Source organism: Gymnoscopelus microlampas (assembly GCF_963454915.1).
Source record: "Gymnoscopelus microlampas genome assembly, chromosome: 1".
Classification (NCBI taxonomy): Eukaryota; Metazoa; Chordata; class Actinopteri; order Myctophiformes; family Myctophidae; genus Gymnoscopelus; species Gymnoscopelus microlampas.
The window spans coordinates 33931557-33959544 of record NC_139962.1 but is presented as its reverse complement, the minus strand read 5'-3'; the positions used below and the strand labels follow the sequence as shown (position 1 = coordinate 33959544).

Below are 27988 nucleotides of genomic sequence, written 5' to 3'. Positions count from 1 at the left end.
GTAATTTTCCAGACAGATACGTACCGGCAACATTTTCTACAGCCTTACAAATTGAGAAAGTACACCTCTCTTTAATTGTAACATGAAAGCTATGTCTGCTACGGACAGACTTCTTCTACCCATGGCTCATCATTAATATTTGTAAAATGTAAAAATGTCACAATTTTACCCTCTCAGCGTCTCGGAGGACACCCGGACTGTCACAATTTTATTCTGAATCACCCCTGGTCGCTCTCGTGCTACTAGAATAATGGGATCAAGTCACTTCCATGCTCCATAACCGGGATTTATAGGGAAATCAAAACTGGGCCTTGCCGCTTGAGGGGATAAGAGCTGGCTTGGGGAGGGAGAGAGGATTCAAGGAGAGAGAGAGAGAGAGAGAGAGAGAGAGAGAGAGAGAGAGAGAGAGAGAGAGAGAGAGAGAGAGAGAGAGAGAGATGAACAAATGAGAGATGAATACAGTTAGAGAACAAGAAAGGAGAGAGAGAGAGAGAGACAGACGCTTGATTTACATTCCTTGTGTGCAGTGTCACAAGCCAAAAATAGCCGATCTACAAGCTCACAACGGGTCACAGCGTGACGCGTTGTGAGCTTGTACATCGGCTATTTTTGTTGCGCGACACCGGTGTGCGGCTAAATACACATCAGATTAGAGAGAGAGAGAGAGAGAGAGAGAGAGAGAGAGAGAGAGAGAGAGAGAGAGAGAGGACCAGTCCCCATGGTGGTTGTGGCCCAGTAGGGGTTATAGGGGCAGCATGCTGCCTGAAGGGAGAGGGAGCCCAGCTGTGAAAGGATCCCTGCTGCTGGGGAGGGGAGGGGAGGGGAGGGGAGAGGAGGGGGGGGGGGGGGGGCTGCGAGATCTCAGGGGGTCTGAGATCCACATGTCTGGCAGTCGTCAGGGCACCAGAGCAGAGACAGAGGCCCTGCAGCCCTCTCTCCGAGCCCCCCCCTCCTCCTCCCCCCTAACCCTCAACCACCCCACCAACACCCTCCCACCCACACGACCAGTGTTGCCATGTCTGCTTATTATAAGCGACTCTGGGCTTGTTTTTTCTGTAAAGTCGCTTGTAAATATTGCGTTTTTTGGGGGGGATTGTTTCTAAAGTGTAGTCGTGTAGTGTAGTTATTAAAGGGACTCCCAAGTTACTATGTAATTGTCCGTTTATCCGCATCTGAAAACATTTTGTGCCAGGATCCCCCCGTGCCAGATTTGTGTTGTTAGAATGTTTCAAAAATCTTCCAAATATTCCACATTTTATTGCAAGATTTGTATTTTCAAATAGCCTGTACGCTTACGAGCTTGTAGATTGGCTATCTTCAAATAGCCTACTGTATATACTGTATATAAAGTATGTTTAAAGGTGCTCATGTGGCCTATTTGTCGCTTCTCTTGGGCTTGTTTTCATTACACCAACTGGTTTGCTTATTTCTCTCGCAGAATCTGGCAACGCGGCCCACCACCACCAGCTCCACTGTCTGAGGAGAAGCTATTTGGAGCACGTTCATTATTAACCTCCACTTCTTCTGCTTCTTCTCTGCTGAGAGAGAGAGAACAATGTGTCTGGAGGAGTCCGACCTCAGGCAGCGTGTGAGTGATCCCACTCGGGGATGGACAGCCCTAATGCCTGATGTATTACACTCCTAATGCCTGATTTATAACCCCCACTGCGCCGTGGGGTCGCCTGCCGACAAGTAAGGATGGGGCGATAATCGTTATTATCGTTTATATCGTGATAAAAAAACACTCACGATAATCGTATCGTGGAGATTTTAAGTTATGGTGAAATTGTCCTCTGTCATACACTATATGATGAACTAGCTTTTGTTGAGCTGCAAATTCAGTACCACTTAAACCCTCTATACTTGATAAAACAGACCTGTAAAGAACGTATTTGGTACGCTCTTATTTCACTCTACACAAATCGATTCGCCAAAAATAGCAGATCTACAAGCTCACAACGTGTTATTTTAAGTTTTAAGCATATTTTGACTATCGTTAATCGATTTTTTTTTTGCCACAATAATCGTGACATGCAATTTTCATATCGTCCCATCCCTGCCGACAAGCTTAGCGATCAGGTCTTGTTGTCAAACAGCGTTGTTGTGCAACATTGTATAAATAGAGCCCAAAAAGACGAGGTTGTCTGTTGACACGGTTACAGGGAAACAGAGAGGGGAAGAGGGAGGACTGTTTGGGATTTTACCTTTTATTTGAATGAAATGCTAACCATATAAAAGTACTACTACCACTACTACTGTATTTAAAGCAGCACTATGTAACCTTCCACTTCTACCCCAGTTTGGAGCCCGGTTTCCGGGCAAGTGATCATGTCAACACTTTTGTCAGATCCTGTGTCTAGGTGAGACATGAGGCTTAAAGTATACTGCTACTATTTAAATATATGTATACCTTTTAACTACTAATCTGCTCTGCTTTTTCTGGAATCAGAGGCATCCCATATGCTGTATGATAACATTGCCGTGTTGATATAAGAACAGCATCAATTCGGTCTGTGGGGTTGTACATTGTAAATTGTAAAAAAAAAAAAAGAAAAGAACGAAAGAAAGAAAAAATGCAGTAAATTATACAAGAACTTAAACATAACAAAATTAGAGCCAATAAACTTTAAAAAGTAATACTAATTAAGGTTACAACTTTATTAAATCAATTAGCTTTAGCAAATCAACCTTATACAAACCGAAATGCATTGTGCATTTGCTCTAGAGTCTAGACAACGCAGGCTTGAAATTAGTCTGGAAAATTCAACAGAAGGAGCATTTTGTCCTAATTAAAAGATTACCATTGTCCAATGCAACTCATTATAGATATTTTCAATGTGAAAACAGAGATGTGAAAATGACTAATGGAGTCCTATGCTGTAATTAAAGCCTCCATCCTTCCCACTGTAGTTACATTTCAACACAAATTCAATCAATAGCGGTTCAATGTATCCAGCTGGCTGAGTGCCACCGCAGAGCGGTTTTGATGCCACTGCGGAATCAGAAAAAGACACATTATGTCTCTGAGGAATGAATTGTATAATCCAGAGAGAGAGAGAGAGAGAGAGAGAGAGAGAGAGAGAGAGAGAGAGAGAGACACTTTGGGTTTTATTATCAGACACACAGTGGTACTGATGACTGCGGAGCTCAGTGCCAGGCTCTGGAGTCGCCGTTACACAGCCAATTTACATCTCCATGAGGTCCCACCAGGCGCCGCGCTTTAAAGCCCACGTTACACGGACCGCTGAGTGAGGCAAAATAGAAGAGAAAAAAAAACATGAAGATAAATAAATAAATAAAATGCTGTGTGTGTGTGTGAGAGAGAGAGGGGGGGGGTTACCTCTCCATTACATGAAAAGAGAAAGACTTGTCTTTTTTCTCTCGTTGTAAACTGTTGCCAACAACCCCCCACCCCACCCCCCACCCCCCACCTCAGAGCCGGCTCTGTCATTCTTCGATCTCCCGCAAGTCTTAGCGTCAAATCAGTATGTATACACGAGCCATTTAGAGACATCAAAGTTCAGTGTCGGCTGGCGGGGGAGAGCAGCTCAGCATCCCACCAGCCTCCCTCGACAGCCTGGGGCCCGGCAGATAAAAAGCTTAAACCCCAAACAATAAAAGAGCCTCTCCCCTGGTTTGTTGCCTCTCCTGTTGCAGTCGGATCAATATGTTTTAACCTTGCCGCAAAGGATGTTTAATAATTTGCACTCCATGTTTAGGCCGGTAGTCTATAGATCCATACATACTGTTTGGTGGGAGAAAGCGCATTACTAATGTGAGGAGTTCAACTTAACACAGTGTTCCCTCCTCGCGGGATGGACCAGCGTAATTGGCCAGAATACAAAACAGCGGGACAACCGTTTTCCTTGAGCTCGTTAAAAACTTGAGTTAGCATCGTCTGGAGGGGGTGTTGGGAGTGCAGGCAGGCAGTTCTCTTCCTGTGTTCGCCTCGTACATTATCATCTGTCTGGCTTTCAGCATTGCAGGCAACAGTTTCAGGACCATGGAGAGAGAGAGAGAGAGAGAGAGAGAGAGAGAGAGAGAGAGAGAGAGAGAGAGAGAGAGAGAGAGAGAGTCGGGGGAGCAGTGACTCTCCCCATGCCGCAGAACAGGAGATTGTCTTCTCTAAAAGCTTTGGAAAGGACTAACACATTTGACATTTGCTCTGTCAACACGTACAGATTTTATGACTCTGTGTTGCGTTTGTTCTCCAACACTCATTGTTTTCTTTTAGTAGCAGTGAGTTTCACTCCCGGCAGATCGTTTTTAGCTCATATACATTCTGCCCTCCCACGCACCTCATTGTTCGCACTCCGACAAAGTCACAGTCGACGTCCTTGAGGTCCTTGTCAGCCCCGCATTAGAACGCAGTGCCACTCCGCGTCTGAGTGATGCATGGCGGCATAGTTCCAGATACTGAACCCCCGGACCATGATTTAACCCATTCAGACCGGGAACGCATCTGTGTAACCACCATTATTTTATACTTTGGCTGTTTAAAAATAGCAGATATACCAGCTCACAGCGCAGCACCGAGTGCCGCGCTATGAGCTTGTAGATCTGCTATTTTTGAATCTTTGAAATATTTGCTTCTGGGGGGTCCCTGGAACAACGTCTTTTGAGATGGGGGTCCTCGGCCAAATAATAATATTGGGGGTCCTTGACATGAAAAAGGTTTGAGAACCACTGATATTATAACAACATACGTTTTATCAAACAACTGTTAGGATTTAGAAGACATTTGTAGAATCCCCAGAGGCAAAGATTTGAGTTACAAATGCTCACTTTGAAAAATATACATTCAAAGATTTGCACAAACTTTCACGATTTTTCAAAAATAGCAGATCTACAAGCTCATAGCGTGGCACTCGGTGCCGCGCTATGAGCTTGAATATCTGCTATTTTTGAATAGCCAATAGTATAAAATAAAGTGGTTACACAGATGCGTTCCCGGTCTTAATGGGTTAAGACTTAGGAACATGCATCTATCAATATCGCATGTGAGCTTCAGTATTATGCAAACATGCTCTTTCAAGCAGAGAATATGCCGCATGGACTTAAAAACACGGAGAACATGCATGCCAAAGCAGTGTGTGCTCTGCTATCGTCGACACCCTACTGTGAAATCTCAATTTGATTCCGCAGAGTTGTCCTTGAGATATGGCCTTGTATAAACTTACTCACAGGTCATATTGTTATTAAAATGTAATGTGGCTTTCAAATATGAATTTCACACTCTCCAGTGCTGGGGGAAATATAGGACCTTGTGGCCTGACTGTTAACAGCACATAACGATTTCTAGGTCCAAAACAGTTATGCATTTATGCATGTTTTGGTACACAACATCAGTACAGTATGATATCATATTGAAATACACTACCGTGTGTGAAATTGCATTTGTCATTGAAATCTAGGATAATTAGGTTAAGCCCAGCCGAGGCCGACCAAGTAGTTGTAGTAGTATAATTAGTTTGCTGTCTGCAGATGGAATATGAGTAATTGCCACGGCTATGCCTTTTCAATTATCTGATGAACACTTGTTGTTTCATTGACTTTACAACACACATACCATGCTATTATTGGACAATGCTTGCCTCAAGGTTAGAGAGCCACGTTTGTGACTGAACAACAGCAATTTGTTTCCTCAGACCATCTGGGAATATCATGGTGAAGGACACTAATGAGTATCCTTCTCTCCTCTGTTAACAACTGCTGCCAATGTGCCCTTGGGCACTAGCACTTAACCCCATGCTTGTTGGTCCAGTGGAGCTGCTTGGCGAGGGGTAAATGACTGGGATTAGACCCCGGGATGGATCGGATGTGAATGTCTCTGCTCTTCCTCTAATCAATCTGCGCTCAAGTTTTAACCACTCGAACCCCAGTGTCCCTATTCTGCCCGGGAACAAGTGATTTGTTGTAGACTGGGGGAAAAAAAGCCGTCCAAGTACAGATTCCTCCTCGATGTCACTGGTACCAATCTACGTACTATGGGGGACCGGGCCTTCTGCTCGGCAGCGCCGCACCTGTGGCACAGCCTTCCTATTGATCTGAGAGCACCACAGATACTGGACTCTTTTAAAATAGGCCAGAAGACTTTCTTGTTTCGGAGGGCATTTTCGTGTTGAATTGTTGTTTAGCCACATCTGTTTTTAAACCCTTATTTTTTAACCTTATCCACCTGTTTCCTAGGCTTGTGTTTTCCACTTCCTGTCGGATTTCATTGTATATCATTAGTCATCTGACCGGTTTCATTGGATTTCATTGGATCAAAAGACAGGAAGTGGAACACAGTGAAAAGCCTAGGAAACAGGTGGATACTGTATGATGTGTTTTAACCATGTGGCACTCTGAGATTCCTTGTGAATGAAAAGTGCATTACAAATAAAATGTATTATTATTATTATTAGTTGTAACTCAGGTCTGTTTCACTAAGACTAGAAGGTTTTAGTGGTTAAAAGGCAAACACCTAGAATGACCCGATAGCCGAATGGTGAGCTATAGGGTGCATACTACATGCCTGACAATGAGTCCCTGGTTCAATTCCCGAGCCGGCCAGACCATTTTCTGCATGTTACTCTCAATCTCTCTACATGTTAATAGATAAAGGCAAAATAAAAGGTAAAAAACACCCCCAAAATAACTAACAACTGAACACAAGCTACTGTACAACGTGTTAAAACCTATTAAGCCCCATGTACTCAGTCATAGGGCAGATAGCGAATATAGAGAATCTACAAGCTCATAGTCTCGCGTAGCCAGACAACTATTCCACAATCTCCGAATGCTATAACTACACCTCCCGAAATCCGAGAGAGGAAACTGGCACTTCCGTTCAAAATATATTTTAAAATATCTTTACATTTTATTTTTTAATTTCCATTTCTGCTTAGCATCAAGCTATATATACTTAGATGATTTTGATTTATATTAGGATACATTTGCGCGACTGTAAAGACGAAACGGAAGTGGGGAAGAGGCTTCACATCCACTTTATATTTTAATCATGATCAGAGCTTCCGAGTCCCAGACTGTATGACCGGAAACATTTGAAAATTGTGGGAGGCAACAGTCTGGCCTCGCGAGACTAACAAGCTCATAACCCGTCACGATGCAATGAGTTGTGTGTGAATATTTTCACAATTTTCAATATTACATTTCATGTAAAACTTACAACATTTCTGCCTGTAATGACATGGCCAAAATAGGGACATCAGCTTGAAAGTGGCTAAAAAAGGTATCCTCAAGAAACGTCTCAACATAAGATACTATTAACCCATTCAATCCGGGAACGCATCTCTGTCATTTTTAGATTTCTTTGGGATATAAAAAAATAGCATATATTTGCTATTTTATATATTATTTTTTTAAATCATGACAATTCGTGCAAACCTTTTAATATATATTTTTTAAAGCAAACATTTGTAAAATACTTTGTTCCAGGGACCCCCCCGCCCAGAAGCAAAGATTCGAGTTACAAATGAGTCTGAGTTACAAAAAAAAAAAAAATCAATAAATTAAAATTAAAATGACAGAGATGCATTCCCGGATTGAATGGATTACGTTGTAACTGAAGTAAGTAACTGCCGTTGTCAGTGAAGGTCTAACTCCAAGGCATGCAAGATTTATAAAAGAGACAGAGAAGACAGAGAGAGGGAGGAGCAGAGAAACAGAAAGCCAAGGGCCCAAGTGAGTGATTTGTCTGCCTTTGAAAGGAGGCGTTACCTTCTTCAGCTTGAGAATCCCCTCTTGAGTCTGAGTGTCCGTGGCAATCTCGAACATCCCCCGTTCGTCTCCGTCGATGATGTTGTACGTCGACTTGGCGTTCTCTCCGATGTCTCTATCGTTCGCCCTCACCTTGCCTCCGGCCTTCCCGACCGCTAGGTCCTCCGGGATCACAAACTCGTAGAGGCCTGCACACACACACACACGAGCGCCAGACTTTGTTCATAAATAAACATGTGACAAGACAATCGATTTGAAAGCAAGGGTTTGCTGGAGCTGCCCACCGATGTTTCTCTCATTAACTAGCATTCTCTCTAGTCTACCGGGGATATACAGCCTAAAGCTGCATTGCACGATTAGTTGTTTTATTATTATTTTTTAAATGAACAAAATGTTAGTCTGACAAATCTGTATGGTATGATAATGCAATATAACTTAACACAGATGTGGTGGATGTAATAGGCTCTATGCACAGCAGCCATATTGGGAATGAATTGGGCCCCTTCCTTACTTCCTTCACAGGTGTTACCAATGATACTAATTAAGGCTCTGTTCCATTTAGTGTGGCATAGTGGTCGTCTTATTTTCAAGGACCCCCATAACTCTGAGAGTGTACAAATGGAACCAAATGGACCCGGGTCCATTTGGTTCCATTTGTACACTCTCAGAGTTACGCACCTACCATAAGGGGCCATTTGGGAACCAAAATGGAGTGTTTCTAGTGAGCCAACATGCACACTGTCAGCACCCTGACCAGAATGGAACAGAGCCTTCATTAGTATCATTGGTAACACCTGTGAAGGAAGTAAGAAGAGGCCCAATTTCTTTCCAGTATGGCTGCTGTGCTAGGAGCCTATTGGTCTACCTGCTGTTCTAAATTTTGACAACTACTGGTTGACAAGAGGTATTACATGCAGCTCAAAACGCAATATATTCTCCACCCAAATGGGCTTTCTGTATCACTTGCGTGGGGGGACACAGGTTTGAATTCAGGGTGTAGGATATTAAACGTTACAGATTGCAGCTGTAGGAGAAGGAACTCTTACTTTTAGAGAACTTTGGCGGGTTATCGTTGACGTCTGTTAGCGTGACAGTGACGGTCGTGGTCCCAGACAAGCCGCCCATGTGACCTCCCATGTCCTTGGCCTGTATGACCACCAGGTATTCCTCTCTCATCTCCCGGTCCATTCCATGCAGAGCGATCTTAATGGTGGCTGGAAGAGGAGACAGCACACTTCTGAACAAACCAAACCAATGCTTTGTCACCACCATAGTGTTAACATAACCTGTGTGCACGCCACATTTCCCACCTTTTTTCCCTCTGCACCAAATGTCTTCACTGGAAATTATGAATTGTTTATATTTGCAGAATGTTTCCCCAAAATAGGGACACTAGGGTTCATGTGATTAAACTGGCGAGGTGATTAAGCTTGGTTTATACTTAGTAGTATGGGGCGGCCATAGCTGAGTGGTTAGTGAGTCCGCCTAGGGAGCCAGAGGCCCTGGTTGCCCTAGGTTCGATTCCCGGCCAGGCCAGCATATGTGTCGATGAAATGAAATTTGTCCCTGAGCAAGACTCTTAACCCCAACTTGCTCACAGGTTCTCATTGGAAACAAGACCGCAAGGACTTTCATGAACGACCTGTTAAAAGGAATTATCCTTATCCTTAGTACAACGGTGCTGTGTGCCGAATTGTCGATCTGCAAGCTCACAGCACTCTGCAAGCGCAGCGTGACGCAAGCTTACAGATCGGCAATTTTTGGCACACGGCACCGTCCCATGACAAAGCTTAAATTAAGCACATCAGGCTAGCCGGGGATGCCAGTGCACACACACACACACACACACACACACACACACACACACACACACACACACACACACACACACGCGAGTAAAGTGAACAACCAAGACATTCGGTAACCTTCAGTACATCCCGAGCTCTCTGTGAATGATGCAGCTTCCGTGCAAGAACAGTGACTCAACAAAAACAAGGTCTTGACAACGAAACCGGAATGAGCAAATCCATGACCCATTTTATTGTCTGTGTGACCATCATCACGGTGGGAGCCAGGGGAGTCGCGAAGAACGACGACCGCACTCGGCATCGCAAGTCAGCCCCCGTGTTTGTTTCTGAATGTGTTGTTCCACTGTCTGTAGTCATTTGTATTCTGATTGAGTGTGAATTATGCTGGCTGTCGTGAATAATCTTGAATATTGTATGCAGAACAGACCTTATTGACTGTGCCACGGCGCTGAATATGAAAAGGGCTCAGCGACGGCGTATACGGATAATCCACTCAGGAAACAGAGGCCCACAGGATCATCAAATGAATATAAAACCCTCATAAAAGCAAAGCTTTGGCATGACACCGTGAGCCTCGGTCCTGAGCTTCCCCAGACAATGAGACTCAGCTGGGGATATGATGAAAAATCATGGAAGGGTTATGATGTTGTCTTTCTTTGTTTTGCTTTTAATTCGTGGGATTTTTTTTTTTCTCTTTTTTCCCTTTTTTTTAAAGAGACTGAACTTGAATGAATGGATTTAGCAATAGCTCATGGATCACAGGCAGCTGTTGGTAGGGATTTGGAAAGAAGTGAAAGCGAACTGTTGGCTATTTTTAGCGGTGCCAACCGCTCTAAGCTTGACTTTGTCCGTATGTCCGTCCGTCCGTATCAGCACGGGATGATGAGCACGGGATTTGAAACAGCTATAACTCTAGTTTGCAGCATGCCACCAAGTCCACATTTGGTATGTGCACTTAGACCACCAATAGGGACGAGCATGAATTGCTGAAGTTAGCAAAGCGGGGTCCAGGGACCCCCAGCGTCTGTTATGTCCGTCCGCCCGTTTAGGGCACGGGATTTGAAACAGCTATAACTCCAGTTTGCAGCATGCCACCAAGTCCACATTTGGTATGTGCACTTAGACCACCAATAGGGACGAGCATGAATTGCTGAAGTTATCAAAGCGGGGTCCAGGGACCCCCAGCGTCTGTTATGTCCGTCCGCCCGTTTAGGGCACGGGATTTGAAACAGCTATAACTCCAGTTTGCAGCATGCCACCAAGTCCAAATTTGGTATGTGCACTTAGACCACCAATAGGGACGAGCATGAATTGCTGAAGTTATCAAAGCGGGGTCCAGGGACCCCCAGCGTCTGTTATGTCCGTCCGCCCGTTTAGGGCACGGGACTTTAAACAGCTATAACTCCAGTTTGCAGCATGCCACCAAGTCCAAATTTGGTATGTGGACTTAGACCACCAATAGGGACAAGCATGAATTACTGCAGCCCCGCCCCCTCTGTCTTCCCATTGGCTGGCCTTTAAACAGCCATAACTCAAGTTCGCAGCATGCTACGGAGTACAAATTAGGGACGAACTGTAATTACCTAAGCCCCGCCCCCTCTGTCTGCCCATTGGCTGGGCTTTAAACAGCCATCATTCCAGTTTGCAGCATGCTACCAAGTACAAATTTGGTAAGTGGACTCAGACCACCAATAGGGACGAACTGAAATGAGTTAAGCCCCGCCCCAAAGGCACCGCTTCCTTCACACAGGGTGTGATTTTTAGGGTTGGATTTGCTGGGGGAGACGGGAGGGTTTGGGGGTCCATGGCTCTGCTTTTGATACCCCCCCCCCCGGTCAATCATTTTTTATCGTCGGAGCGGATATGTTTTACAATACCTCAAATGTACAGCACTTTTGTAAGTAAACAGTCGCTTTAAATAAGTGTGTGGGGATGGGGATAAACACACAATTAAATACATACATTTTACATTTCCTTTGGGTAAATGTAGGCTGACATGTTTGATATTTTTGTTAATTTTTGTTAGATAATATCACAATTTAAATATCAACATTTTAAATCTATGATAACCACATTAACCCTTTCCCCCTAACCCCCCCCCCCCTCCACACACACACACACACACACACACTTTTGTTTTCTTTCTTTTTTTTCTTTTACAGATCGAACTCTGGCTATTGTTCGCAATAAATTCATGTTCCAAAAGCCAAGCCAGCATGGTGTAACTATATGAACATGAATTATTACCGTTATATATAATACACTACTCTTGTGCACTGCTGGGTCATTGTTGCTGAAGGTTTAGTTAATAATGGTGCTTATTCTCTGTCCTTACAGTCATTAGATTTGATTAGATTAGTACCATCCCTCAAGGTCAATAAATTATTCACTTTTTCACATTAACAATAGAACAACCAAGTGCCCTTGACAAAGAAAAAATGATGACGTTTGGTGACCTGGGACGGCCACCAGAATAATGTCTGCACCAAGCAGACACATTGGTTCAGTGGAAAACCAGTCCCATGACAGGACAAGTTGTTTACTTCCGGAAATAATGACTCAGCCTTGGAATTTATAGACCTTGCTGTCCCCGTATGAATTCAGGAGGTGTGGTATTGTTGCAGCCTGTTGTGCACACAATCACCCATGTGCAGCAAATAGACAGGATGAAGCCTTTGTTAAAGGTGTTGTAAGTGATATTTATTGTTAAAATAAATGTCAAACAGCTCTATATTCCCATAGCAATCATTGGTGTTATTTGTTGTTTCAATAACAAGGGTCTCTGAATCGCTTTAGTGAAGAGAACATAGATTTACAGGTTGAGATACCAATTTCATCCAATCAGGGCAGCGGATAAAGAATAAACTATTCAGATTGGAAGTGGAAAAAAAAAACACCCCAAAACACTAGAACACATCAACACAAGCTGATACATTATCTTTGTGGGGTTCTCTCTCTTGACTGGATTAAGTATGTAACCATTTCCACCTGGAAATGTATTTTATGTTTACTAAAGATCTGGAGAGACAGGGAGACACATGTAACTGAACAAAGTCACTTTATGATCAGAATGTAGAGTGTAACAAATATCACTTTAAATACAGTATGTTTGTAATCTTCAACTTGAAAACGAAAACTTTCATCAATAATCCTTTCATATTTTGTTTTAATCCGTGGCTTAATTAGTGGCTTGAGGTGCAATCAAAATGGGACTGGTGCATCCTTGTATCCTTGTTCTATTTAATTTATTCTCACTGATACAGTATGTTCAATGAGCAAATCAAAGAGGATTACTCTGGTAACTAAATTCATACTAGCTTTGTTCGTACCTCTAAAGTAGAAAGAAACAAATGTGAAAATGTTTGGGATGCCAGAGTGAAAGTCGTTAACACATATGAGCGGAAAGCATAATTTGCTAGCTAGTTGGGCTGGCAACAATTTAAAAAAGATATGGATGGATGAGATATCCAATATGTAAACATTTTCATTTTCGTTAATTACATGCTAAACCACACACATGTTAATCTTTTTAGTATGAATTAAGTCAACTCAGCTTTTTTTTTCTCAAGGAAAATAAAATACTAAAAACAAACAAAAGATTTGCTTCCGTGTGGAAAGACTACAGTTCTATGTATTGGCGGTAGGAATCAAAGAAAACCTTTCAAGTGGCAACAAGTGATGGCAACTGTAATACACACTACATCAGAGTGTATTCATCCATGGGCAGAAATTGGATACATATTGCTATCTGTAATTCTAAAGAGAGAGAGCGAGCGAGCGAGAGAGAGAGAGAGAGAGAGATCCAGGAAATATTGAGTAACAACATGTATTTTACATTATGAATGATCCTAAAGGTAATTTAGAAATTGGACGTGTTCTCCACTGCATTCTTATAACTTTTGTTTTAAACACAGGTATGTTGTAAGCATGTAGATCTGCTAGTTTAGCTATTTTCGAAAATGTTAAGAAACAATATATATATTTGAAGATTTGCCCAAAATAGGGAACACACGGTTAATGTGGTGAAATAACTAGTTTATTGTATTTGAATTATTATCGAATTATTGGCCAATTAGGCTTATTTGGAATAATTTCCTTAATGGAAGAGATCGTTAAATAGCATGCATTAAAAGGTCAATAAGAACAATACAAAATCAATTTGAGCTTTCAAGGGCACAAGCAGTACAAAAAAACTAAGGTCATCATCATATCCAAAGATGTGCATGCTTGGAAGCTGTGGTGTCTGTGTGAATGGCGCACAACATTAGGTCTAGTGTTTCCATATTTTAGACACACTCAAACTGGCGTCGCGATTCAACGCGCTGAGCTTGTACATCATACAATGAAATATAAAATAGGGCTTGAGTGTTTAAAATATCAGTCGTAAGAACAAAGGTATGAGCCCACCTCTCCTTGTGTCAAACAACCAAATGAACGCACAAATAAACAACAGGCACAAACAAACACTGATGTATTCCCCCACAAACAAACACTTCAGTCATCCTGCTGGAAGCAACACTCTCCTCTCTCTGTTGATCATCATTAATTATTCAAATTAATTCCTAATCACTGAAAGGGGGATGATAGACAAACATTCATTTCCATACATATTTGCCTCAACTTTTTTTCCCTTCTTTTTTTCTCTCCCACAGATCATTAACCAAGTGATGAATTAGGGCACTGTGTTTATTTATTTATTAAATGCTTTTAATTTTCCGTGGCAGCGTCGTAAAGCGGCCAATGCATTCTAATGGTTGTTTTTCCCTTTACCTTTTTTTGATGTTTCATTAACATTCATTAAAACATCTGGTTCACTTGAATGAACCATCTGCAAGTGTTCCATAATCACACAAAGCGTGATTTCTAATCCCTAAATTGTCCGTTCAGTGCATTTCTATGCCAGCATCTCTGTCACAGATGGCTTGTGATTGCGATGCCGAAGCGCTTTGCACGATGAGACCAATTTCTGGATGTCGAAATAAGTGTTCCTTCTAATTATGTACATACATATTTTAGACCGACTTTTTCTGAGCTTGTTTGTTGTGAGTTGCGTCCTCCAAATTGTGCGCGGTCGATTTCCATCTCATTGCTTATTAATGTAATTTCACCATTATTTAATAATTTTTCGCACAGACTCAGTTAACGAGTCAGCTGTGAAAGCAATTTAAGCCCCAATCGAGAAGATTTTGTTTTATTTTTACTGTACTTTTCCCCCCCCAAGATTATATTACTAAAGAAAGCAGAACACAAAGCAACAAAGCACTAATCACATGAAAACACATCAAATCCACATAGAGTTTAAGTGCAACAATATTAAGTGTCTTAAAGCCTCACTATGCAATTATTTATTTATTTTAGTTGTGAGCTTGTCGAATTTTGACCTGATGGTCAAGTTTCAATTTACCCTCTGAGCAAGCAAGCCGGCTCTAGACTATTATCAATGGTAAAAATGTCAGCACTTGGGCAGGAAACCTGGTTCAAATCCGGGGTAGAAGAGGAAAGTTACATAGTGCTGCTTTAACTCAATTATCAAAGCTTTTGCAGATAATATCTATAACCACGTGGACCCTAGCGTCCCTATTCTGGGACATTCTTTAAAAATAGCCAATCTAAAAGCTCACGATGTGTCGCTTAATATAGAGCCCCAGGGACCCCAGTCAGCTACATTTAGGGTTTAAGTGGATAAAAGCTGGATATGACCAGTGGTGGAAAAAAGTACTCACATGTTTTACTTAAGTAAAAGTATCAATACTGCAATGTAGAAATACTCTGACTGTTACAAGTAAAAGTCTGGTCATCAAAATTTAGTTGATACTGGGTTACAAGTGGTTTAAGTGGATAAAAGCGGGAGGGGGGGGGGCATCTACTCTATCCTAGACAAAAACAATTTCACAGTAACAGCGTCCAGTACTTACCAGTGTTGGGGTCTATGGAGAAATAAGGCTGTCCTTCCAGAATGCTGTAGACCAGTTTGGCACTGTTCCCGTACACTGGGTCATCCGCATCTGTAGCTGTCACCCGCGTAACTGGAGTACCTGACGGAAACAAACAACAAAAAACTTTGAAAAAACAGGATTTTACAGAATATGGGACAAATCATGGTGTTTTTTAGGATAAATTGGAACACCTCAAATAGATCTGGACTGTTCTGGGAAAAAAACAGAACGTCTGGTGCCCCTTTTTTAAGTCAATGTCGAGGTACGTCACTAACAAGTTAGTAATGATAATGTATCTCATGGCTGCAAAAATGTTTCAAAAGTAATTATTATAAATAAATACAAATACAAAATAAAAACAACAACATCTTATTCCAAATGAGGTGCAGGTGAGATATGGTGACTGTTGGCAATAGTATAAAATGCATTTCTATTAACTTTTAGGTTTTAGATAACATGATCACACATGTGGTATTCATGAGATTAAGATATCAGACAGATTTGTGACATCCCATACTGATTGGCTAAAATTGGCTTCCAATGTTTAACGGGGGTTTGGGAGGAAATTGCATCATCTGATCCATTCCAAAGGTAACTCATATACTGAGCGGCCTCTACACAATGCAGAGCCAAAAAAATGGACAATTCCCCCCCATACAGTATGTATAGTCCCTGTCATTGCTAAGCCCTACAGTTGCTCTGTGGAGGGTGAAGTAGTAGACAACCACATGTCTCTTCTGATACACATGGAGTCACCAGTCGCTTCTCTTCACCTGCCAGTGAGGAGTTTCACTGGCCTGAAAACCAGACCAATCTGCCAGAGCTAAAACAAAGTAGCCCTACATGCAGTGATGTTAGTCTGGTCTGGCCATGCCATGCCAGGCTAGAGTTTCACTGGGAGGGGCGTAACACGTGTTGAGGAACATGCTATCCCTCCCATTTCTGCTCCCTGCTGAACACGCCACACGGACATTCACCTGTTAGCAGTGGTGGACAAAGTACTCAAACCACTCAAATACTTAAGTCAAAGTATAGATACTTCTGTCAAATACTGAGTTAAGTCAAAGTATAGATACTTCTGGCACAAATACTCAACTATAAGTCTCAGTTGATCAGTAAGTTAGTATTCAAAAGTGCAAATTACAAAGTACATTATCTTTTTAATATCAATGCATTGCTATGTTAAAATGCAGATTTTTGCCCACATAATATTGTGTAATTAATTAACCTTTACCTTTCCTAGAAATGTAGTGGAGTCAAAAGTACAATATTTGTCTTTGAAATGTAGTGAAAGTATCCAAGAACTGTTCAGTAATCAAGTAAATGTCCCTTGTTAATGTCCATTCCTGCCTGTTTCAAGTGGCCCTGCCTGAAGAAAACCACCAGCTATTATCACATAGAAAAAAAGGTGTGCTAATAACACACCATTTAAATGCTATTCACTGCATGACACTGTGACCAGCCAATGCATAATCCTTGTACAATGTTCATTAAAAGTTGATTTCGTCGACTAAAACTATGACGAAAAAAATGGTCGACTACCCTTTTTCACTGACGAAAACTAAATAAACTGAGCTATGATGACTAAAACTAAGACTAAATATAGTGTCAATTTCATCAACAAATAAAAACTAGACTAAAATGTTAATGAGGGACTAGTGGAGAAGTCATTTTATGTTTGATTGCAGTATATCAGGTGTTGCGCTCTGAAAAATAGCAGATCTACAAGCTCACAACACGTCGCAGTTGTGAGCTTGTAGATCGGCTATTTTCAGCATGCAACCAATTGTAAAATCAGCCATTACGACACCCTCAAGACACCGGCAAAATACATTTTAGTCAACTAAATCAACTGTAGATTTAGTCAACTATACTTATGATATTTAGTCGACCGAACTAGACAAAAAATAAGATATTTGCTGTAAATAAAGATTTGCTGTCAAAATCAACACTGAGTGTGGTACCTTGTCTGAATATCAGTGACCATGACATGGCCTTATCAGGACAGAAATGAAATTACAAGATTGTGGGAAGACCTCAGAGGACACCTGGACCTACTTGTTTCCAAGAGATTATTGTGTTAGTATTATGCACGCTGCTTTAACCTACACACACGCGCGCACACACACACACACACACACACACACACACACACACACACACACACACACACACACACACACACACACACACACACACACACACACACACACACGCACACACACACGTGCGCACGCACACACACACACACACACACACACACACACACACACACACACACACACACACACACACACACACACACACACACACACACACACACACACACACACACACACACAAAACCACACGCACGCACACATCGCGCACACCTTCAAGACTTGTATGACAGATTTAATGAACCCAGATAACACCAGCAGAACTCAAGGTAGTAGCAGAGAGGCTATTCTCAACTCCTCTATAAGGCCTCTGGAAAGTGTACCCAAGGATACTGCATCTCACTGCCAAGCATGCTCTCAACAGGAACCACAAAGAGCATTCAAACTGCACCACAACAGTCTCCAAGAGGAGGATTTGTAAGGATTTATTAGAGTCCATGCCATTTTGTCAGTGGTGCAAAAAGTACTCAAATGTTTTACTGAAGTAAAAGTATCAATACTGCAATATAGAAGTACTCTGTTACAAGTACAAGTCCGGAATTAAAAATGTACTTGAGTAAAAGTACAAAAGTAGTGGTATCAAAATGTACTTAAAGTACCAAAAGTAGAAGTACTAAAATGTTTGAAAATAGCAGATCTACAAGCTCACAACGCGTCACGATGCGACACGTAGTAGATCGGCTATTTTAAAATAGCCTAGGTATAAAATAGGGTTAAAGTGGTATGTTTTATAACGTAATATATTTATACCTGGAAAGTAACTAGTAACTAAAGTTTTCAAATAATTGTAGTGGAGTAAAAATACAATATTTGCCTCCGAGATGTAGTGGAGTAGAAATAAAAGCATAGACAATTGGAAATACTCTGGTAAATTAAAAGTACCTCAAAATTGTACTTAAGTACAGTACTTGAGAAAATGTACTTAGTTACTTTACAACACTGCATTTTGTCTTATATATTTATATAGTTTCTTTTTTTTCTTTTTTAGAATTGGGATGTGAATATATTATGAACAATATAGGTTGAGGGGGAGGGAAGGAGGGGAGGGAAGGAAGGAAGGAAGGTTGGTTCTGTCTGGAACTGATCCCAGGCTAGCTCTGACACCTACATGTACACCGTCAGCAAGCATAGAGAAGAGATAATTAATGCAATCATCAAACTCATTGTGTCCATTATTCTTCACTTCCGTTTCAGATGGGAGTATAAAGACATACCTAACAGAGAGAAGCTGACCCTGGGCTGCAAATGGGCAGCCAGCTACCGATGCTAGCATGGTAATCGTTTCTATAAATGATGTTCTGAGGTGTTCTGACAACATAAGGAAGTGTCACTAGACACAAAAGGCAGCTTCTGTAATTCCAAAATGTAGAAACCAGTGTTGATTTTGACAGTACATTTTGAGTTTTAGTTTTAGTCAAATAAAATTCCATTTTGTTTTGATCATATTTTAGTCATCTGAAATGTTTTAGATTTAGTCTAGTTTTAGTCGACTAATATATATAATATAATATCATAAGATTATAGTCGACTAAATCTACAGTTGACTTAGCGGACTAAAATGTATTTTGGCGGTGCCTTGATGGTGTCGTAATGGCTGATTTTATACTTGGTTGCATGCTGAAAATAGCTGATCTACAAGGTCACAACTTGTAGATCTGCTATTTTCAGAGCGTAACACCCGAGCGCAACCAAACATAAAATGACTTGTCTTTTAGTTCTACTGGATCTCTTCTCCACTAGTCCCTCACTAACATGTTAAGTCTAGTTTTTTTTTATTTGTTATTTGTTGTTATATTTAGTCTTTGTTTTAGTCATCATAGCTTAGTTTTTATTTCGTTTTTATTTAGTTTTCGTCAGTGAAAAAAGGTAGTCGACGAACATTTTTCGTCATAGTTTTAGTCGACGAAATCAACACTGGTAGAAACTAAAGTGAATGTATTCATTTCTAGGTTATTTCAAATAATCGCGGTGGAGTAAAAAGTGCTATATTTGCCTATATTTGTAGTGGAGTAGAATTATAATATATTCTCAGTGCTCGGGTGGCACAGTGGTAAAGTCCCTGCCCACCACCACAGAGATTTTGGATTCAAATCCACCGTGGTGCAACCGGCTTTGTCGAGCATCTACACAAACACAATTGGCCCGTGTTCGGGGGAGGGAAGCCAGACGGGGAGGGTGATATTGGTCATCGCACGTACTCCTACGGGCTGGGGCAGCACCTGTCAGTGGGGAGTGTTGGGCGGGAGGAGTAGGACGAAGGCTCTACGTCCTCCTGGTGGGGGCTCCTCACTGGCAGTAGGTTACCTCAGCGGTGACAACACAGAAATGTGTGTGGGGATGAATTAAATTGGCATAACGACTAAATTGGTGAGAAAAAGGGGTGAACAAGAATTTGCTACTCTAAATTTAGAAAGAAAAAAAATGGATATACTCAGAGTACTTCAGTACTTTGAGCAAGTGTACTTAGTTACTTTCCACCACTGCCGTCCATGGACAAACTTTGAGACAAAGTGAGTCACGGTGCATCCCACACACAGCCTTCTCCAGCATTGTGGGAGGAATAATGCTGGGCAGTAAATATGCCGCGCAGTAAATGGTTAATTAAACAATAAGACACGGGAGGGGGTGCTTTATCGCGGTTATTGGCACGACTGTGCTGCGGCACGGGGCGCGGCGCGCGGCCCGAGCCCCGCTTAGCCATGCCAATAAATAACCATGATAAAGCACGACCTCCAGTGTTTTATTGCTTTTACACAACAGCAACTGCACTGTCGTTAAATATCTTTTTTGAAAAATATGGGTTAGTGGTGTTCAATCTCGCTAAATTGCGTTCCTTTCAGCCCCTGCGCAATCCGAAATAGTGCTGTAGGCAACTTACCGCCAGCTGGACTGGTCCGCAACGCATCATCACGGAGAGATACTTTTACTGATTTACCGGTTGGTGTATTGTGGTTATTGGCACGGCTCCGAATGCCTCCTGGCCAATCACAGTATGTGGTTGGAGCTAATGTTGTAGAAGAGCATTTAATACGCCACCTGTATTCTGTTTATTTTCCTTTGTTTGCACAAGACGAATAGGGCAACATTGAGACAGTACAGTGGAACCTTGTGAAAGTGATGAAGGCACTTTCCTTGATTTGGAAATGCGTTTGTTGGCGTCCCTGGAAACGCTGTCATGTCATTGTTCACCCAGCCTCATATTGTTGCTGTCGGGCAGAACATTTGTATATTGTAAAAGAACTTTTGAAGAAATATATATGAAATATATATATATGAAATATATGACAGACAGAACCTGTACATTAATCATAGTTTATTACAGAGCAGTGCAAAAGCAAATCCATGGACAGTTTGGCGATGTTAGCTAACAGACTATTTGGGCCCTTGGGCTCTTATAGTCACATAACTCCACCAGTGGCGTCGGAGCCTGTTTAATTAAAGGACACTGTGTCCCCCCACTATTCAGTCCAGCCAAAAAAAAAAAAAAAAAAAAAAGTTTTTATTTTTTTTATTTTTTAATAAATAATAAAAATCTGTCCAGTCCCCCGCACCTCGCGACCACCGCGAGCGCGAGGCGAACCGAATTAACCGAAATAACCGCATTATCCCCCCCAAAAATCAACAAACCCACCCGAAATAACCGCAAAATTTTACACATGTGTCCCGGACGGGTCCCCCCACGTCATATTCCGTTCCGGCGCCCCTGAACTCCACCTTCCTTCTAATACATTGTTTTGTCTGCCAATCAGAAATATCGTAAGCATATTAAACCGTATATCTCCCGGTCATGCCTTGTTTCACGTGGGCTTTGTCAGAGGCCCTCTATGACAATGGTTACCGGTCACATGATTTTTCGGGGGTCCCCAGTGAAGTGACAATTTAAGGACTTTTAAGACCTTTTAAAAACCTTAAAAAAAAGAAAGTAAAGAAAAAAGACCATTAGTGTATCAAAAGTAATCCACAAACTATATTATAAAATCTGGTGAAACATTGGCCAAATGGTCAAATAATATAAGAGAAATTCAGAAAATTGCCGATCTACAAGCTCACAACGCCTCGCATCGTGAGGCGTTGTGAGTTTGTAGTTCTGATATTTGCATGAGTCAAACAAAATGTAATAGCTGAACTCCTACAATTCCGAGTGCTTGTCAGGGTGGGTGGACCCCAGTTCAAATATGATTATTTTGGGGGGTCGCTGCCTAAAAAGGCTGACACTTGTCTAACTGGCCTATGACACCTGCTGTCTTAAATGATCTTGACCTACTCCTGCACACACCATGGAACATTCTACCAGATATAATTAGCTATGCCAAATTTCAAGCAATGACTTACAGTTAGTCAGAACGCAGCAAATAATCACCCATAATCTTCATAGAGAAGCAATTCATGAATTAATGCCCTATTTTATACTTTGTCGCAATACAGTGTCATGCAAAAACAGCCAATCTACAAGCTTGCAACGCGTTGTTTGTCTGTGGGTTTTATAATTGTTTAACAAATGAAAAGTACGAACAACGGTGTGACTGAATAATAACTACACTGGATCCAAAACACAGGTTATTTTTCCTGAAAAGTTTCTCTTTTGGACATGGTTTCCGCCCGACAGCGACAAAACTAAAATGCTGTGATGTCATTGTTGACCCAGCGTCATATACTTCCTCATCCAATCATCAAGGTATTCTACATTTTCCTTTTAAATATGTGCAGAAACCTTTACATCATCATCAGCAACACGTGTCAAATATTGATAAATAGTCTCCGACAAGTCTTTGCTCTTGTAACAGCAACACAAAGCAAAAACCCATGGCATTGCACTCTAACTGGAGTAGCAGATTCACTGTTGCAACCCAATTATTTCACAGCGAAGGAGCTTCAAGTGGTCCTCTGAGACGGGAGGTGTGCAGTAATTCATAGTGCTATGATGACCCTGCTGTTGTGTTGGCCAAAACTTACCTTGTAAATTTCAAAATGCATGTTACACCTCAAGCCTTTCCCAGGGCTTAGATCACAAAAGGATCATTGCACCAACCTCACACACACACACACAAAAAGCATAGTTAGAATGTTTCCTTTTCCGCAATGACCACAATCTCACAGGTAACATTTCAGAAGCGATCCACAATCCTTGACAATTCAATGTCAATTCAGTTATTACCATGGATGTAAGCGCCAGGTCATGGTCTTGAAAATTCCACATTACATTTCAGCACACCACCCTTTCAAGTGATACACAGGATGAAACCACAACATGAGTTTATAATGTCTATACATGTCTACACAGCAGGATCCTCAGTGATAATTTAACTCTGAGTGTGTAAAAATGGAACCAATGGTTCAATTTGTGCACTCTCTGAGGCAATTTAACGCTCCGGATTTCACTGTGCACAGTTTTGCCTCTGAACAGGCGTCATGAGGAAACGTCACGAGTATGTTCGGAAAGCAAATAGAATATGAAACAAAATGAGTCTGCACAATGTATAAGGAAACATAATTATATGAATTATGTGCCACTGATGTGTGCAATAACTCCAGTCGGCGTGCTCACGCACTGCTGCCACCGAGCAAGTCATATCCTGTGTGACTCATTGTTTGCCAGTTGTCAAAATGAGTAAAATGAGCGACAGCGAAGGAAACTGTGCCACCAGAGTCTTATCTTTCTCAGAAAGTTAAATGACTAACACTACAGAGTCAGAATGGCAGCCATCCACATTATTCCTAATTAATCGCACTTCTAAAAGATTTCCGACTGCCACCAAACTAGGCGGCAAAAAGAATTCAGTTACACTGAGCGGCTTGAAGTGGATAGCGGGTGAGGAAAAAATCTTCATAAAAACAGTGGAACCGGTGAAGCATGAAATAGCTCCTTCTTCCTTTCGCTCCCACAGGGGTAACATGCTCCCCACCTCCCCCTGATGAAAGGAAAAAAAAGAGAGGGATTAGGGAAGCCTGTGTTTTGGTCCTGTTTCAAATCAGCGCAGATTAGCTTGTCCTTCCCTTGATATTGCACAGAAAGTCAGGGACACTTTGGACAGCAGAAACGGATGCAGCTCTGGGCCAGGGAATGGGCAGAGAAACTCAATTGTTGGGGGAATATTGTCTCTGGCTTTTATTTGATGCCTGTAGCAGCGTGGTGATTGCACTGGCATCACAACACCTTTAAACTGCAAAGGAAGGAGATGAAATAGGAGTGGTGTTTCTCAATCTGTGGGCCGAGGCCCACTGGGTGGGCCCTCGTGAGGATATCGTTAAGTGGGCCCCTTGACTAATTGGCAAAACACTTAGTTTTGAATGATAATATAGCATTAATATTAAAACATTATGTTAGAACATGTCATGGTATTATTTTCTTTGCAATTTAGAAAAATTAGTTTTCCTTGCGATACCGAGAAATAAGAACTTCATGATAGTTCCATTGATCCAAGCCAAAACACAAAATAACATGGTCTGAAAATGCACGCTGCGAATGCTTTTGAGATTTCCAAGTGGGCCCCGATTCAGAAAAAGGTTGAGAAACACTGAAATGGGAGAAAGCCTTTTTCTAAATGATAAAGTTATGCAGTGCTGCTGCATGGTTTGGGCACGAGACAAACCTTCTATGGAATTGGTTGACCCAGAAAGCATCTTGGCCCTGTGTGCATTCCTTGGCAAATGTAATGTCGTTACTTAATGTAGGCTATATGTTGGTCTCATTGCCACACTTTTAGAGGTGCAGAAGGAAGATTCCAAGCTATTCCCTATTAGTACCACCGTCTGGCAGATATTCCAGACCCTGAATATAGCCTTTCTAGAGATGTAAAATCACTCTCTGTTGGTTTGGGTAATACCCCCAGGGTGACACGCGTTAAGGACGTATAGAAATACAGCCGGCATACAGTTGTTTTCCCCCTTGCTAGGTGTAATCACATTAATCATACCCTTGAATTCACAGGGTTTAATGCCACACCATTAATTCAAGCACACATCATAGCCGCAGGACACCAATACATTAGACAATTAGATCAAATGATGTGAGTGTTTTGGGTTTCACAGCCGCCAGGAGGCCAGAGAGGATAAAGATATTGGAGTATGGCTTTTTTCTTTTTCATCAACGGAAAGAAATAATAGGGCAGCACATTTCCCATTTACTGTGTACACTGGCTTAGTGATAGGAAATCAATAGGAATCTTCCTTGAAAACCGGAGAGGGGATAAATTGGGAGGCGCGGACCTGACGTGACACACAATGGCTGTGGAGGGCCATCGCGGAGCTTATTTTAGCAACACATTATTCCACCACAGTTTCGGCTGTTACACGCTGCCTCGTTTCAATAGCAGCACTGTAAAGGGGGATCATACTGTAGGGTGGGAGGTCATAGAGTTTTGTGAAGGCAGCTTTGAACCGCTGCTACGGTAGATGCACATTCACGTGCAGTGGTGGAAAGCAACTAAGTACATTTACTCAAGTACTGTACTTAAGTACAATTTTGAGGTATTTGTACTTTACTTGAGTATTTCCAATTTTCAATACTTTTACGTCTACTCCACTACATCTCGGATCCAAACATTGTACTTTTACTCCACTACAGTTATTTGAAAACTTTAGTTACTAGTTACTTTGTACATTTTGGTTATTATTACAAAACATACATCAACCACTTCAGCCCAATATACATTTCGGCCATTTGAAAATAGCAGATCTACAAGCTCACAATGCGTCGCGATGCGACGCATTGTGAGCGTGTAGATCGTCTATTTTCAAAATATTTTACATATTTGAAAACATGAAATGGGACATTCCGCACAATGAGTACTTTTACTGTACATTGGTACTTTAAGTACATTTTGATGGTCTGAAATTAAACCTTTTCATAAAATGGCAGTTAACTATTGTGGTCTGTGATGCAATGCTTTTCTTGATTTTAACGTTTGTCAGAATCTCAAGAGCTTTAGAAAATCCAGAGAAACTTTTTGGAAAATACTTCCACTGTTTTTGAGCTTCTACACATGTGTGCGGTCAAAACATGTTCAGACTAGCGCATTGACTTAAGATTTGATCACACTACAGCGCCACACAAAAGTATCAAATGTAGCAGATCTGCAAGCTCCAAACGCGGCGCTATAAGTGACACAATTTGAGCTTGTAGATCTACTACTTTTAATGTTTTACTTTGAATCCTGAAAAGTAACAGTTTTGGACATTTTTCAAACGTTTCAATAATTTTGTCAAATACAGGAAAACAGTTTTTTCCCCTGATATATTCAAATGTTACACTTTTACACACGTTACACTTACAGTATGTTACACATTGACGGAAGACAATGCATCAGTTAAAATGGTTTTGATCAAACACAATGACCATAAACCTAAAACAAACACACAGTGAGCAAGAAACAAGGAAAAAATGGCCCAACATTATCAACCATTATATTCATAACAATCTTCATTTTTCCAAGTCAGGTAATGTGAGGGCCATTTATTCCACTCCTCACCTGTTTATATTTGCACCCTAATGTGCCTGGAAGAGGAACTCCACAGGGAGCCACTCTCTCACTAGTGGCTAGTGGCTGTACGTTACCACATTACTGTTGTAGTGGCTGTACCACATTACTGTTGTATCTAGTGGCTGTAAACTATGTATCATTACGGCTATATACTTCCTTTCCCCTCTTTCACTCCAACCTACTGTACCTAACTTAAGTACTCAAGTATTGTACTTAAAGGAATAGTTCACCCAAAAAATGACTTATTTTCTATCAATTACACACCCCATGAAGCATTGAATTCATGGAGATTTTTTAAGTTGTTGTCGCATTCCTAAGGCAATAATTTGATTACCGGCGGAAAGATGCTAATGTATCCAGTAGGAGACTCAAAGGAGTCTCTTTGTGTCTCCTACCGAAAATACACCGTCAAAAACTAAAAAATTTCCATGAATTCAATGCTTCATGGGGTGTGTAATTGATAGAAAATAAGTCATTTTGGGGGTGAACTATCCCTTTAAGAACAATTTTGAGGTACTTTTACTTTAATAGAGTGTGTCCACTACAGTAGGTAGGTAAACATGAGGTAATACATCAAATGCATAGCAATAGTAATCTAGGATCATATGTAAACCTAAAGCTTGTAGATCTGCTATTTCCAAAAAGAATATTATCTTTGAAAAATGTGTGGCCTACTTCTACCTTTCTGTACTTAAAGTACATGTTGCTGCCAATAATTTTGTGCTTTTACTTGAGTCAAATTGTGAATACTGAGTATTTCTACGTTGCGGTATTGCTGCTTTTACTTAAGTTAAAACAAAAAACATATCCGAGTACATCTTCCACCACTGCTGATACCTCAGCAGCAGCAACAGCAGCTCAGCTCTGCTCAGCAGCGTGAAGGGTAGGAGGAGGCAGTGGACATTCATATGTATGCAGGCACTGAGCCATAGAGAGAGAATATCACTGAGGCAGGAGGGGGCACCTCAGGGCTGTGTGCGGCATACAGGGCTAACAGAGCCCCGCTGTGCGCCCCTACCAGGGTAAAACAATACTGTTTATGTCTGACTGGCTTTAACACTGTGGGGGTGGATGTGGGAGAGAGAGAGAGAGAGCGAGAGAGAGAGAGAGAGAGAGAGAGAGAGAGAGAGAGAGAGAGAGAGAGAGAGAGAGAGAGAGAGAGAGAGAGACGGAGAGAGAGAGAGACGGAGAGAGAGAGAGACGGAGAGAGAGAGAGATAGAGAGAGAGAGAGAGACGGAGAGAGAGACGGAGAGAGAGAGAGAGAGAGAGAGAGAGAGAGAGAGAGAGAGAGAGAGAGAGAGAGAGAGAGGGAGAGAATGAAGTCCCGATGTATAGCATGTCTTACGACGGTGTCGCACACCAAAAATAGTCTGTCCATAAGCTCACAACGGCTTGCAGGTGCGACGCGTTTGTCAGATTACTGTACTTGTGTGCCTGTATTGTATGTAACGATGTTTTGGTTGTATTGTATTATATTTGTATGTACAAGACCCCCTCGAAAATAAAACGCTACATCTCAAGTTGCTACTGTATATCCTGTCTGACGATGGGAGCTTATGCGTAGAACTACTATTTTCGGTCCAGGACACTGTCGTGTGACAGATAAACAATAATAATAAATTAGGCATAAGCATGGAAGAGACTAGAGACGTATCACATTAAGGTATGGGCAGAAGATGCACAAGATATTCAGCACAGAATTGTGTTCACCTACAGTAGCTGTCAGTCAGTCAGTCAGTCAGTGTCTGTCTGTCTGTTTGTTTTAAAGGTAAGTTAGACCAGTGATTCTCAAAGTGGAGTCCGGGGAACCCCACGGGTCCTTGACAGGGTTCCAGGGGGTCCCCAGCAAAATCAGGAACAGTGTAAACACGTATTAGAGCCC

At 41.6% G+C, this 27988-nt stretch overlaps 1 protein-coding gene across 1 annotated transcript in view; it reads right to left on the bottom strand.

Moving 5' to 3' along the window:
- The window catches only part of cdh8 (cadherin 8), a gene marked incomplete at both ends in the record, with an annotated part of 158280 nt that overhangs the window by 33404 nt on the left and 96888 nt on the right, over window positions 1-27988 (bottom strand). Inside the window, 3 exons of the mRNA XM_084075116.1 lie at window positions 7723-7910; window positions 8769-8936; window positions 15446-15565. Coding sequence (XP_083931242.1) covers window positions 7723-7910; window positions 8769-8936; window positions 15446-15565 — 476 coding nt within the window. The remainder of the gene's footprint in view (window positions 1-7722; window positions 7911-8768; window positions 8937-15445; window positions 15566-27988) is intronic.